The 13,152-nt window shown below is 53.0% G+C and overlaps 2 protein-coding genes across 2 annotated transcripts; one reads left to right on the forward strand and one right to left on the reverse strand.

Annotated features, from left to right (window-relative positions):
• The first annotated feature begins 452 nt into the window (after positions 1-452).
• LOC146259353 (chaperone Ric-8A) lies at positions 453-6,987 on the forward strand. The gene is made up of 13 exons (XM_084669368.1): positions 453-542; positions 700-747; positions 1,327-1,344; positions 1,569-1,658; positions 1,921-2,597; positions 2,764-2,899; positions 3,156-3,344; positions 4,428-4,522; positions 4,896-5,046; positions 5,184-5,279; positions 5,659-5,803; positions 5,907-6,180; positions 6,530-6,987. The coding sequence occupies exons 1-13, from the start codon at positions 453-455 to the stop codon at positions 6,660-6,662; spliced, it is 2,142 nt and encodes a 713-aa protein (XP_084525494.1). The 3' UTR covers positions 6,663-6,987.
• A 40-nt stretch (positions 6,988-7,027) lies between these two features.
• irf3 (interferon regulatory factor 3) lies at positions 7,028-13,086 on the reverse strand. The gene is given in 12 exon segments (XM_084669367.1): positions 7,028-7,586; positions 7,704-7,786; positions 7,789-7,827; positions 7,982-8,271; positions 8,362-8,452; positions 8,795-8,989; positions 9,355-9,432; positions 9,619-9,679; positions 9,938-9,993; positions 10,678-10,861; positions 11,910-12,085; positions 12,807-13,086. Coding segments are annotated over 11 exon segments (1,368 nt in total). The 5' UTR covers positions 12,075-12,085; positions 12,807-13,086; the 3' UTR covers positions 7,028-7,460.
• Positions 13,087-13,152: the final 66 nt, after the last annotated feature.

The following is a 13,152-nucleotide window of genomic DNA, read 5'->3' on the forward strand; positions in this document are numbered from 1 at the left end:
GGAGCGTGGTGGAACAGGGTGACCAAGCTGAACCACGACGTGCACGCTCAAGACTCCTTGGTTGACAGCAGTTACTGTCTGGACTCTTAACTTACGATAAAGAAGGTAAGAATCAATCCATGTGGATTAGTTATGACATTCTGTACATAATACTAGGCCAAATGGCTGTGTTACGTGTTATTTGTAATTAGATTTATTGGAATGTGACAGAAAATCCATATTTGCTTACAATTTACAATCATATTCCGTGTTCTACATTCTGAGTTCTACTCGCCGTGTTCCATTTTCAAAGTTGTCACGGTGGCGGCTGATACACCTGTGTGTAGATGTTGTTATACTAATGGTGTAGCTCAATCCTACCATAGTTTTGTACCCTTGTGTAACTGTAATTTGTTTATGGTGTGTGTGTGTACGTGTGTGTTTGTGTACGTGTGTGTGTGTGTGTGTGCAGCATGGACCTTGACGTGGAGGGGATTATCCTGTGTATCAGACAGGGGGATGAGGGTGGTGTTGAGACCATACTCCAGGCCTTCAACACAGAGGTAAAACCAGCTGTCACCCAGACCCAGCCTCAACACTGTCGTTAGGGTCCGATGGATTTAACTCACCCAGTTTTCTTTCTCACTGACCATCCCTCCCTCCCCCCTCTCTCTATCTCTCTCTCCTCATCCCTCTCTCTGCCCCCTTTCTCTCTCCCAGTACGCTCAGTGTTTCTTCTACGATGCAGAGGAGAGGAACAGGAGAAAAGTAGGTATCATGCATGTTGGTAAATCCAGCTGCCTGCCTGTCTTTCTCCCTCTCACGCTACCACACACAACATCGTCTCACCCACTGCCACCCCTTCTCTCCGCTCCCTCCCCCTCCACTTCCTTTTTACCTTTACCTTTCCCTGACCCTCCTCCTCTCATCCTCTCATCCTCTCCTCATCCCCTCCACTCTACTCACTCCCGCCCCCTGCCTCCTTCTCCCTCCACCTTACCTATCCCCTTGCCCTCTCCCCTTCTCCTATCCCTCCCCCCTCTCCCCCCTCTCTCACCTCTCCACCTCTCCCCCCAGCAGGAGAGCTGTGATTAGAGGTTGTGCTGTCTCAGTTGTCCCTGATCCCCTCTCTTGCCTGCTCAGGGGGATTGAGCCTAAAGCCTGGCGCTGCTTCCAACAGCCCCATGGCTTGTTCAGCTGTCCCCGTGCCTGCAGAGCGCCACAATGATCCTTGCACTCCCAGTCTGGGTTTGATTAGGCACACTGTGTTTCATATTTCATATTCACTATCTCTCTCTGCTCGTCTGCTCACCCCGCCCCCTCCAAATGTGTTTGGTCGGATCGCAGCAAAGAGAACTTGAGGAGGTATGGTATATGTTTGCATGCTGTCACAGTGAAGGTTTTACTAATCTTGTAGCTGGAGAAAAAATAACAAAGAGACAAGGGATCTCATTTCTGATGGAGATTCATTCGTTTAAGTCATCTATAGGCCACCCTACACATGTGGTTCAGCTGGTCTGTGAAAGCTCAGCTGGTCTGGTTTGGGTTACTGAGCTCCACGTTCACACCTGTGTCTGTCTCCCCTCCAGTTCAGAAAGAACAAAGTCCGTGATTACGAGGACGACTCCGACTCCGACTATGAAGACAGCATGGAGGACCATAACATCGTCCTCCGACAGGTATCCGACGACACCACTTCCTGTTTGTCACTTCCTGTATGTCACTTCCTGTATGTCACTTCCTTGATGTCACTTCCTTGATGTCACTTCCTTGATGTCACTTCCTGTTGGTCAGAACCAACATTTAAAAAACCCAGTGGTGTCTGGGTCATTTTAGAAATACTGGACCCTAAGGCTGCAGTGAACACGCAAAACATAACGATGGATGAAAGCAGTTTTGTTGAACGGCCGATGTCTTCTTCTGTGTTTTGTTGTTTTTCAGAGTTTGACTACTGTCCTGATGCGGTACATCCAAGCAGAGACCCAACCTGGCGGCCTCAGAGTCTGTCTACGCACCCTACGGATCCTCTCCAGGGACAAAAAGGTTTTGACCCCCCTGCTCACCGACTCTGCCATCCTCACCCTGGCGAAACTTGCCGGTGTGGCGACCAACACGGCGCCCGAGGACGGCAACAACGACCTCGACTCCGACCTATACGAGGACGTCATGGCAACGCTCCTGGAAGCCAAAGCGAGACACAGCAGCGAAGCCAAAGCGACGTGGCTGGAGAGTGGCCAGGGATGCGACAGCAAGGAGGAGCAGGAGGGGGAGGGGCAGGAGGGGGAGGAGGGGGAGGGGTGCTGCGCCGAGGGCGGGGCAGACGATGCAGAGAGCAACGTGAGCAACACTAACAGCGGGGATCGGGACGGCAGCGGGGAGCACGATAGCCGGAGCGGCAGCCCCAACAGCAGCCGGCGCTCCGGGGTCCAGGCAGCACTCGCCAGGGGAAAGAAGGACCGCAGACAGAGCAGAGCAGAGAAGAAGAGAGAGGAGGGGGAGGAGGAGGAGGAGGAGGAGGAGGAGGAGGAGGAGGGGGCACAGAGGAAAGAGGCGTTGAAGATTCTGTGTAACGTGGTTTACAACAGCACCTGGGCACAGGAGAGGTTTAGCAGTCTCAGGTACATACGCACTTGTGATGCTTTGCTAATTTCCTTTCCTTTAGCTTAACACGCTATGCAACAGGTTTAATTAGTGGATGATGACGATGAGCGTCACTAAAACACACACACATACACACACGTGTGCAGCTCTCTGCATTTCAAACAGTTCCTCTGTCTTGTACAGGATCTTATCAGGTGTTTTAGACAGAGTGGCCAAGGGCACCAACATACCAGCGCCCCCCAGTAGACAGTTCTATGAGCTACGGCTGATGTTTCTGCTCACGGCTCTGAGACCAGAGCTGAGAGCTCAGGTGCTTCAGGTACGGAGGAATTTTACTTTTTTCATTATTCAATCTTACGTGTTTTTCCTTCTGCTTTCATCCAAAGCTACACATAGACTGAGCATGTAGAAAGTAGAGCAGGAGAGAGAAGGACGAAACTACACACACCAACCACAACTCAAACCACACACCACAACTTTAACACACACCTCAACTCAACACACAAACACGAACAGGCTCAACTAAGCACAGTCTCCGTGTTCCTCATCCTCGACCCCTGGGCTGGACCCCACAGGAGGGCGGGGTGTCGGTGCTGACCACGGCCCTGGAGCAGTGTCTGTGCGTGCAGTGGAAGACTCAGTACGAGGTGCTGCTGGATCCCGCAGCGCCCCCTGTCCCCCAGGAGGCGTACCAGCGGGCAGTGGAGATACTCAAGGTCCTCTTCAACATCACCTACTGCACCCACAGACTGGAGCCCGACCAGGTGGGTCTTTACCTGGCCTGGGATGGGAGTGTCTCAGCAGGGCTAGCTGACCAGTAGGGCTAGCTGTCCAGCAGGGCTAGCTGTCCAGCAGGGCTAGCTGACCAGTAGGGCTAGCTGTCCAGCAGGGCTAGCTGACCAGTAGGGCTAGCTGTCCAGCAGGGCTAGCTGTCCAGTAGGGCTAGCTGTCCAGTAGGGCTAGCTGACCAGTAGGGCTAGCTGTCCAGTAGGGCTAGCTGTCCAGTAGGGCTAGCTGTCCAGTAGGGCTAGCTGTCCAGCAGGGCTAGCTGTCCAGCAGGGCTAGCTGTCCAGTAGGGCTAGCTGTCCAGTAGGGCTAGCTGACCAGTAGGGCTAGCTGTCCAGTAGGGCTAGCTGTCCAGCAGGGCTAGCTGTCCAGTAGGGCTAGCTGTCCAGTAGGGCTAGCTGTCCAGCAGGGCTAGCTGTCCAGTAGGGCTAGCTGTCCAGTAGGGCTAGCTGTCCAGCAGGGCTAGCTGTCCAGCAGGGCTAGCTGTCCAGTAGGGCTAGCTGTCCAGTAGGGCTAGCTGTCCAGCAGGGCTAGCTGTCTCAGCAGGGCTAGCTGTCCAGCAGGGCTAGCTGTCCAGTAGGGCTAGCTGTCCAGTAGGGCTAGCTGTCCAGCAGGGCTAGCTGTCCAGTAGGGCTAGCTGTCCAGTAGGGCTAGCTGTCCAGTAGGGCTAGCTGTCCAGCAGGGCTAGCTGTCCAGCAGGGCTAGCTGACCAGTAGGGCTAGCTGTCCAGTAGGGCTAGCTGACTATTAGGGCTAGCTGTCCAGCAGGGCTAGCTGTCCAGCAGGGCTAGCTGTCCAGTAGGGCTAGCTGTCCAGCAGGGCTAGCTGTCCAGTAGGGCTAGCTGTCCAGCAGGGCTAGCTGACAAGTGGGTGTGGCTGTCTAATGGAGGTCTGGGTATGGGTGTAGCTCTACATGTGAGACTCAGGTACACAAGGACGTAGCTATGAAGTAGACCTGAGTTAGGTGTTTTGAAGTGTTACTAACACCCAACACTTGTAGTTTGGGAGTGTAGTTACTCTTTAACACAGTGATAACTCTTGCTCTCCCCGTCCCTCTGACAGGAAGATGCAGCTCTATATCGCCACCTGGTGGCTGTGCTGCGCTTCTGCCTGATGCAGCCTTGCGAAGAGCAGGAGGACACAAACAACCTGCAGGGGTGAGAGGAGAGGGAAGGGGGGAGGACTGGAGGAGAGAGAGGGAGAGGAGTGGGGATGATGTGGCACCTGGAAGTGAGAGAGGGGGAGTCCTCGTTACCATCACCATCTGTCACGTTCTCACCCCTTGACACCCCCCTCCCTCTCCCCCTTCCTCCCCCTGTCCTCCCCTTTCCTCCCCCTCTCCTCCCCCTTTCTCTCCCCCTTTCCTCCCCCTCTTCTCCCCCTGTCCTCCCCCTTCCTCCCCCCTCTCTCCCCCTTCCTCCCCCCCTCTCCTCCCCCTCTCCTCCCCCTTTCTCTCCCCCTTTCCTCCCCCTCTCCTCCATCTCTCTCTCTCTTCCCTCTCCCTCTCCTCCCTCTCTCCCCCTCTCTCAGCCACACGGTGAACCTGCTCTCTGCGCTGCCCCTCCCGTGTCTGGACGTGCTGCTGGCCGTGCCTCTGGAGCCCCAGTCCCAGCAGAGCCAGGGGGTCAACATGGACTGTGTCCACGCACTCATGCTCGTCATGGAGCGACGCCTGGACAGTGTGAGAGGGGGGAGAGAGATGGAGAGGGGACTAGAGAGTGCTGTGATAGTCCTGTGTTTCTCCCCAGGGTGATAGTCCTGTGTAGGGTGATAGTCCTGTGTTTCTCCCCAGGGTGATAGTCCTGTGTTTCTCCCCAGGGTGAGAAGGTCAAGGAGAAGCTGACCCCTATACTGAACCTGCTGACTGAGAGCTGCAGGGCCCACAGGGAGACTCGTCTCTACCTCCGCACCCACGTGAGACAGCACACACACACCTGGCCCCACACACACACCTGGCCACACACACACACACCTGGCCACACACACACACACCTGGCCACACACACACACACACCTGGCCACACACACACCTGGCCACACACACACACACCTGGCCCCACACACACACCTGGCCACACACACACACACACCTGGCCACACACACACACCTGGCCACACACACACACACCTGGCCACACACACACACACCTGGCCACACACACACCTGGCCCCACACACACACTGCACGCACACACTGGATGATCATCAGGTGACAGCATAATCTACATTTGCAGGTGTGAGGATGACTCTTCTCACCCTCCCCTTCCCCCCACACTCCACACACACACACCAGATCCTGCCTCCCCTGCGCGATGCCAGCCTCCGGCCAGAAGAGGGCTCCACTGTGAAGAGCAAGTTGATCAGGCTCATGACCCACATGGACACCGACCTGAAGCACTGTGCTGCCGATCTCATCTTCGTACTGTGCAAGGAGAACGGTAATCATTTTAGCAGACGCTTTTTAAAATTATTCCTTCTATTCACATCATCATCATGTTCCTAACACACCTCTCCTCTCTAACCCTTCTCACTTTTGGTCAGTGAGCCGCTTCGTCAAGTACACGGGTTACGGCAACGCGGCGGGGCTCCTGGCCACCAGGGGCCTCCTGGGAGGTCAGAGGTCAAAGTGCACAGGAGGCCAGTACTCCAGCGACTCAGACTCGGACACCGAGGAGTACCGCCAGGTCAAAGGTCGTGTCAACCCGGTGACAGGGCGCGTGGAGGAGGAGCTGCCAGACCCCATGGAGGGGATGACGGAGGAGGAGAAGGAGGAGGAGGCGCAAAGGCTGGTGATGCTGTTCAACAAGCTGACCAGGTGAGTCTCTGTGTCTGTCAGGTCTTTAACGGTTGAAAATCATTTTACCTTAAAAAAGGTAAAAAGTTTCAAGAAAACAACAAAAAAGGTTTTGATTTTGTTTGTTTTTTTGTAAAAGGTTTTGAAAAGGTTTCTGACGGTTTATAATATATATTTAGCGTTTTCTTTTCTTTTTTTCAAAAGGTGAAATTTTTTTTGGGGGAAAGTAGATTAAAAAGTGATTTTAAAAAAGTTTGTATTATTGATGATTGATTGCTTTCCTTGTGCACTGTTCATGTCGTTCTGGATAAAATGATCGACCAAATTAATAAAATGAAGAAATGTCTTGTCATTTCCTTCTGGTTTCCAGGGACAACATCTTCCAGCCAATGGGAGTGGATGATGAGGGTAAGCTGGTGCCGATGGCATGTCCGGGAGACAGCCTATCAGAGGAGAGAGAGTCTGGTGCAGAGAGCGACGACCTAGACAACATAGAGGAGTAGTGTCCGTAGGACAGGCTGTGTGTCTACATGATAGACATAGAGCTCCATCTAGGTGTATATATTTCTACACTTTAAAATGTTTGGTTTATTGGCTTTTTGTGTCGGAGAACAGCTTTGGTGACAATGTTAGATTACGGAAGGATAAAATGTCAGTTCCAAATTTACGTTTTGTGATGTTGTTTTACATTTACTTCTGTTTTATTTACTTAATGGTTAATTATGAATGAAGATTGCAGAACACCCTTGATATAATTAATTAAGAGTTCAGATGTTAAGATGAAATGTACAATGTTACGTCTCACAATAGTTGACACTAGACAGATAGCCCTCGAAAATAAAGTTGTTAAAAGCTACCAGTTTGCCGCTTGAATTCTCTGTGCTGCATGTAGTTTTATTTGTTTTTACAAATATTACTGTTATAAGTCTTGTATAAAAAACACACAACTCTTTTTCACATTTTAAACTCTAAAAATGGAACAAAGTTCAGTTGGTCATGTTGCCAGGTAACCAAGCTGTACTGTTTCATGGTGATTTGTTGTTTTCTGTGTTGCCATGGGGATTTAGTTTATCTTTGAGGGCTGATGTGGTTTTCAGAAAGGCAAACATTGTGACTGGAATGGCTGAGGGTCAGGGGGGTGTGTGTGTGGGTGGGTCAGGGAGGGTTTGAGGGGGGAGAAGAGGGGCGAGAGGGGGTATTTAGGAGTATAAAGGAGGTAAGAGTGTATAGGGGGTTCAGGGGGTCAGGAAGGGTGAGGAATAAACAGTGATGGCTCATTGTTGGAGTGTTGCATTTCATCTTCAACACAACTCCATAAGCTCCTGAAGAGACTCCTGCAGGGAGAGCTGAAGTTCCACCGACTGCAGAGAGGAGGCGCCACCCTGGATGGCCAACTCCTTCAGCGCCTCCAGAGCGGTGAACACCACCTGTGAGCCCGGGAGGGGAACACCTGCTAGGTTAACACAAGCCGCCACCCCTCGCTGCTCGGCTTGAAGGTTCGAACCTAACAAAGTGTTGGTGTTTGGTTCTGGCAGCACCCTCACCTCCACAGTCACCAGCTTCTTCTCCCAGGGCCTGGCGTCTGGGTCGGGCCACTTCTCTCCCAGACACAGAAACACCGAGATGGGGGGGAATCCCCTCCGCCGTGGGTGATAAACTGTTGCAGTCCTGGGGAGGAGGGGTCAACATTAGGAATGATACACCTATTCATCTGCTGCTAAATGACTCAATGTAAATGTATTCATGATCTATCTATTAATTATATATCTATTCATATAATATGTTTTCCTTGTCTTTCCTCCCATCCCATCCCCCTCCTCACCCCGTAAGAAGTCCTGGGCCAGGTACAGTTGCTGGGGCTCCCTCTTGGACACCTCTTGTGGCGTCCGGCTGTGGTAGAACTTACACAGGCTCCAGAACGCCCTGCTCTCCCCCCTCCGCCAGCCGTATATGACGTAGCCTGTACCCCCCACCTCCAGCCCGTCCCCCATGCTGTCCAGGATGGTCTGGGTCAGCCGGGCCTGGTTGTGGTCCGCCATGGGCCCGACCCGGGGTAGGGACACCAGGTGCAGCCCCGACTGGGGGTCCAGCACAGGCTTGGTCAGGTCAGGCCTGGCAGAGACACACACAGACAGGGTCAGGGTGGGACGGCTTCCATGGTGTTGGTTTGTTGTGGGTCTGTGATGTGTCTGGTAAGCTCACCGGTAGACCAGTCTGAAGCCTGCATCGTTTTCCACCAGTTGCTCAGACACCTTCTGCCCTCTGAAGTACACAGACACCCTGAAGTGGGTCTCTGGAGGGGGAGGGGAGGAGATGGGTGGAGGGGGAGACGGGTGGAGGGGGAGACGGGTGGAGGGGGAGACGGGTGGAGGGGGAGACGGGTGGAGGGGGAGACGGGTGGAGGGGGAGACGGGTGGAGGGGGAGACAGGTGGAGGGGGAGACAGGAGTGCATATTCCTATTTGTATATATTTGTCAATTTTCAATTTCAATAAAACATGTTGTGAAATGTTTGCTCTGACGTGGCTCCGACTGGCTGATCATTCCTGGAGGGATGTGGTAGCCTCGGTGATGGATTTAGTGGCCTAGGTGTTGTGGTAGCCTAGGTGATGAACGTGTTAGTCTAGGTAACTCACTGAAATGATGTTCCATGGTGCTGGACATGCTGCTGACCAGCTGAGTCACCATCGCTTCTTCACTGGCCACGCCCACCACTTCACCCATTGGGTAAGCAGGTTGTCCCAGCAACCCAACTCCTCCCTCAGCTCCCATTGTTTCTGTATACAGCTGTTGCCCTGGAAACTCTTCAAACATCTGATCATTGTGTCCATCTGTGGATGGAAGATAAAAGACACTGGAAGATCAAACGCTGAATGTTTTTTTATTTATAATTATTCATTTATCTGTTACTCTTTCAATTTTTTTTAGGATCCTGTTGTTTATTTGTAACTTGTTTCACTGCATGCTCTTATTGTTCTTCCCTTTGGCACTCTGCTTTTCACAATGAATGCTTCATGTTTTGGCTACCTGCAATGTTTTGGGGCTATCTTGTTGTTTATGATTGACCTATGCACTTTTGTAAAGCTCTCTCTTGGAAGTCGCTTTGGATTAAAGCGTCTGCTAAATGAATAAATGTAAATGTAGTTTTAAGTCATGTTGTTCTGAATTAAGTCAGGAAGATCAGAAAGGCACATACCTTCTCGGGGTTCTACAATGTTTAACCCATTCAGGCACTGCTCCAGGATATCTGGCTCCTCATTGGTTAGGTCTCCTCCTGGGGGACACACAGCACCATCACGCAGGTGTTCACCATATTCTCAAAAAAAGGCGTGAATATGATAGAAAACTACAAACAACAAACGTGAGTTTAAACATCAGTTTTTAGTCATCTTTAAAGTATCATCAGTTACAGTCAGTTTTATAATCTCCAGTTGCCCGTTTGTGAGAGAGGTTCAGTTACCTTTAAACACCACGGTCTCCTGGGGTAGGTAAAAAGTATGGACATGCTGGCCCTCTGGACCCTGAGGAACACAGTCACTCTTCATGAGCCTAATGATGTGGAGCTACATAAACAGTTTGTACAGTATACTGTATAGGAATATTCTCAAATGTCCTCTTAAAAAAAAACGTAACTTTTCACTCACAGTTTGAGCTTATTTTACTTTTGTATTGCACTTTTTAAAATGTTGTTTCCTAAACAAATGCAAGATAGACGTGTGTAGAGGGCTCTGAGTTCTGGACCCTGCAGTAGGTGTTTATGATCAACATGTAGTACTCACTCCATCCACCAGAGGGGGATGCTGGTACAGGTCTGCTTCCGCAGGCTCCTGAGAACCTTCAGAAGGGAGACATCCAACACAAATCACCTTTCTTTCTACAGCTCTTTTTACAAACAGTGTCACCGAGGGCTTCACATACGCCCATGCAGAGAACTGCAGCTAAACCCTCAAGGAAGACCAGAAGACTCAAGGCAACGCTGAGGGAAACAGAGAGATTGTCTCAGGGGAATCACCTTCACTTAAAACATGGTTTATTACTCACCCCCCCTCACCTCTCAACCCCCACCCCCCGTCACCTCTCAACCCCCACCCCCCCTCACCTTTCAACCCCAATCTCCTTCTCACCCTCACCCCTCTTCCTCACCCCTAAACCCCTCCTCATCCTCTTCACCTGTCGCTTGTTCCACACCAACCCCTCCCTCTCCTCACCCCACCCACCCTCCCTCTCCTCACCACACCCTCCCCTCCTCACCCCACCCCTCCTCACCACACCCTTCGCCTCCACCCCCCCAACCCCTCCCCCTCCAACCCCTCCCTCTCCTCACCCCACCCTCCCTCACTACACCCTCCCTCTCCTCACCCTCCCTCACTACACCCTCCCTCTCCTCACCCTCCCTCACTACACCCTCCCTCTCCTCACCCTCCCTCACCCCACCCTCCCTCTCCTCACCACACCCTCCCTCTCCTCACCCTCCCTCTCCTCTCCTCACCCTCCCTCACCTCACCCTCCCTCTCCTCACCCTCCCCCTCCTCACCCCCTGTTGGGGTCTCCTCCGGCCAGTGGAACACTCTGTGGGGGTTGGCTGCGTCGTTCTTGTTGTCGCAGACGTTCCGGAAGCCCTTGGCTCGCAGCGCGGCACGGAAGTTCCTCTTCCAGATGGAGGAGTCTCCCTGAGCCTTGCCATGACTGACCTCCGCCCACGCCTGGAGGAGGAGGGAGGGGGGAGGGGGGAGGTGGAGGAGGTGGAGGAAGTGGAGGAGGGGGAGGGAGGAGGGAGGGAGGGGGGAGGGAGGGGGGAGGGAGGGGGGAGGTGGAGGAGGTGGAGGAGGTGGAGGAGGTGGAGGAGGGAGGGAGGGGGAGGTGGAGGAGGTGGAGGAGGTGGAGGAGGGGGAGGGAGGGGGGAGGGGGGAGGTGGAGGAGGTGGAGGAGGTGGAGGAGGGGGAGGGAGGAGGTGGAGGAGGTGGAGGAGGTGGAGGGAGGGGGGAGGGGGGAGGTGGAGGAGGTGGAGGAGGTGGAGGAGGGGGAGGGAGGGGGGAGGGAGGGGGGAGGTGGAGGAGGTGGAGGAGGTGGAGGAGGGGGAGGGAGGGGGAGGGAGGGGGGAGGGAGTAGGTGGAGGAGGTGGAGGAGGTGGAGGAGGGGGAGGGAGGGGGGAGGGGGGAGGTGGAGGAGGTGGAGGAGGTGGAGGAGGTGGAGGAGGGGGAGGGAGGGGGGAGGTGGAGGAGGTGGAGGAGGGGGAGGAGGGGGAGGGAGGGGGGAGGGGGGAGGTGGAGGAGGTGGAGGAGGTGGAGGAGGGGGAGGGAGGGGGAGGGAGGGGGGAGGTGGAGGAGGTGGAGGAGGTGGAGGAGTGGGAGGGAGGGGGGAGGAGGTGGAGGAGGTGGAGGAGGGGGAGGGAGGGGGGAGGTGGAGGAGGTGGAGGAGGTGGAGGAGGTGGAGGGGGGAGGTGGAGGAGGTGGAGGAGGTGGAGGAGGTGGAGGAGGGGGAGGGGGGAGGGGGGAGGTGGAGGAGGTGGAGGAGGTGGAGGAGGGGGAGGAGGGGGAGGGAGGGGGGAGGGGGGAGGTGGAGGAGGTGGAGGAGGAGGGAGGGGGGAGGGGGGAGGGAGGAGGGGGAGGGAGGGGGGAGGTGGAGGAGGTGGAGGAGGAGGGAGGGGGGAGGGGGGAGGTGGAGGAGGGTGGGTGGGTGGGTGAGTCAAGTGGGGTGCGGTGGGTTTGTGAGGAGGGGGGAGTGAGGGGCAAGTGAGGAAGGTGACCCTACCTTAAATATAAGAACGTCGGCGCTCGAGGAGTCCTGTCTAAGCGCGTGCTTCCACGGGATGCAGAACTCCGTCCGCTCCTGATTTGTCCAGCAAACACCTGGGTACTGCCCACTGTCGATCTGCTTTCTCAGCCACGGGATGAGCAGAGGTTTGGACTGAGACATGGCTGGAAAAACTAAATAATTAATAATAAATAAACGTGATAACGTATTTTGTTAGTAGCTATAAATACGTATAGTCTATATTTGAGCGTCTGTCGTAAAGAACAAATAAGCGAAGAGACAGGCAATAAATCTTTTTTAAACGGTAAGCCACGCAACAACTTTAATTGAGCAGTCAAGGAGGATGGAAGCGACACAGCAAAGTGGAAGTGGTAGACTAATTCTATCGAAACGAAAGCGATGTTTGAGTAATCTCAATTATTTCATACAGATCACACTTGGATCGCAATTAGTCAATGTTTGGCTTTTAAGTTGACGGGAATATTGAGTTACAGGTGACGGGTGACGACGTTTCACCCATTTGAAACCTTGACGATTTCAAGACGTGTCTGCATTCCATTTCAACTTTCAACAGTTGTAGCCTATGCTAGGCTACAGCATTTAAGAGTCACATTAACCTCGATCCACTTTGTCCCAACATTACCGTATTCCATCAAAATGTCATAACATTACTCTAGACTGACCATAACCCTAGCCCTAACCCTAGCCTGTAGGCTACCATATCACAGGTAGCCTATCTATACTTACTATATTTAGGCATTTGTCAGGGTATTAGAATGGCAAGATAATGTTGTTCTTTCTGCAAGTTCCATATGAACGTAACACACGACAGACAATTAACATTCTTAATAACTTTGAAGTTAAACGCTAATAAAGAATCATGACATATCTTACCTCTGAAATTACCTTGGTGCCTATGTTTATGTGCCTTTAATACGTTTCCGCCTGTCACGTAATGATGCAACAACGCTCATATGCGTTATCGAACGTCAACTCGATAATGCATTACTGTTTGCGCCAGCGGTGTGGATTATCCCCTAAATACCGGGTCCGATGTGCCGTTTTCAGGCTTTCGTGGGAATTCCCTTTCTCGGTTTCGGTTTCCAGACAAGAGGCTTCCACGCAAGGTAGCGTAGGGTCACCATCCGTGACTTGCCAACTTGTGTCCAGTGTACGCAGGGAGCGCCAGTTTGGGTTGGAAGCAACGACGTCATATTAAAACTTTATCAAACGATAAAAA

The sequence above is a fragment of the Hypomesus nipponensis genome, chromosome 13 (genome assembly GCF_054491055.1).
Source record: "Hypomesus nipponensis isolate SF chromosome 13, ASM5449105v1, whole genome shotgun sequence".
Classification (NCBI taxonomy): domain Eukaryota; kingdom Metazoa; phylum Chordata; class Actinopteri; order Osmeriformes; family Osmeridae; genus Hypomesus; species Hypomesus nipponensis.

Coding starts and splice junctions, on each gene's coding strand:
- LOC146259353 (XM_084669368.1), top strand. CDS start 453: ATGGACCTTGACGTGGAGGGGATTATCCTGTGTATCAGACAGGGGGAT. Junction 2,598..2,763: donor GAGAGGTTTAGCAGTCTCAG/GTACATACGCAC, acceptor TGTCTTGTACAG/GATCTTATCAGGTGTTTTAG. Junction 4,523..4,895: donor GACACAAACAACCTGCAGGG/GTGAGAGGAGAG, acceptor CCCCTCTCTCAG/CCACACGGTGAACCTGCTCT.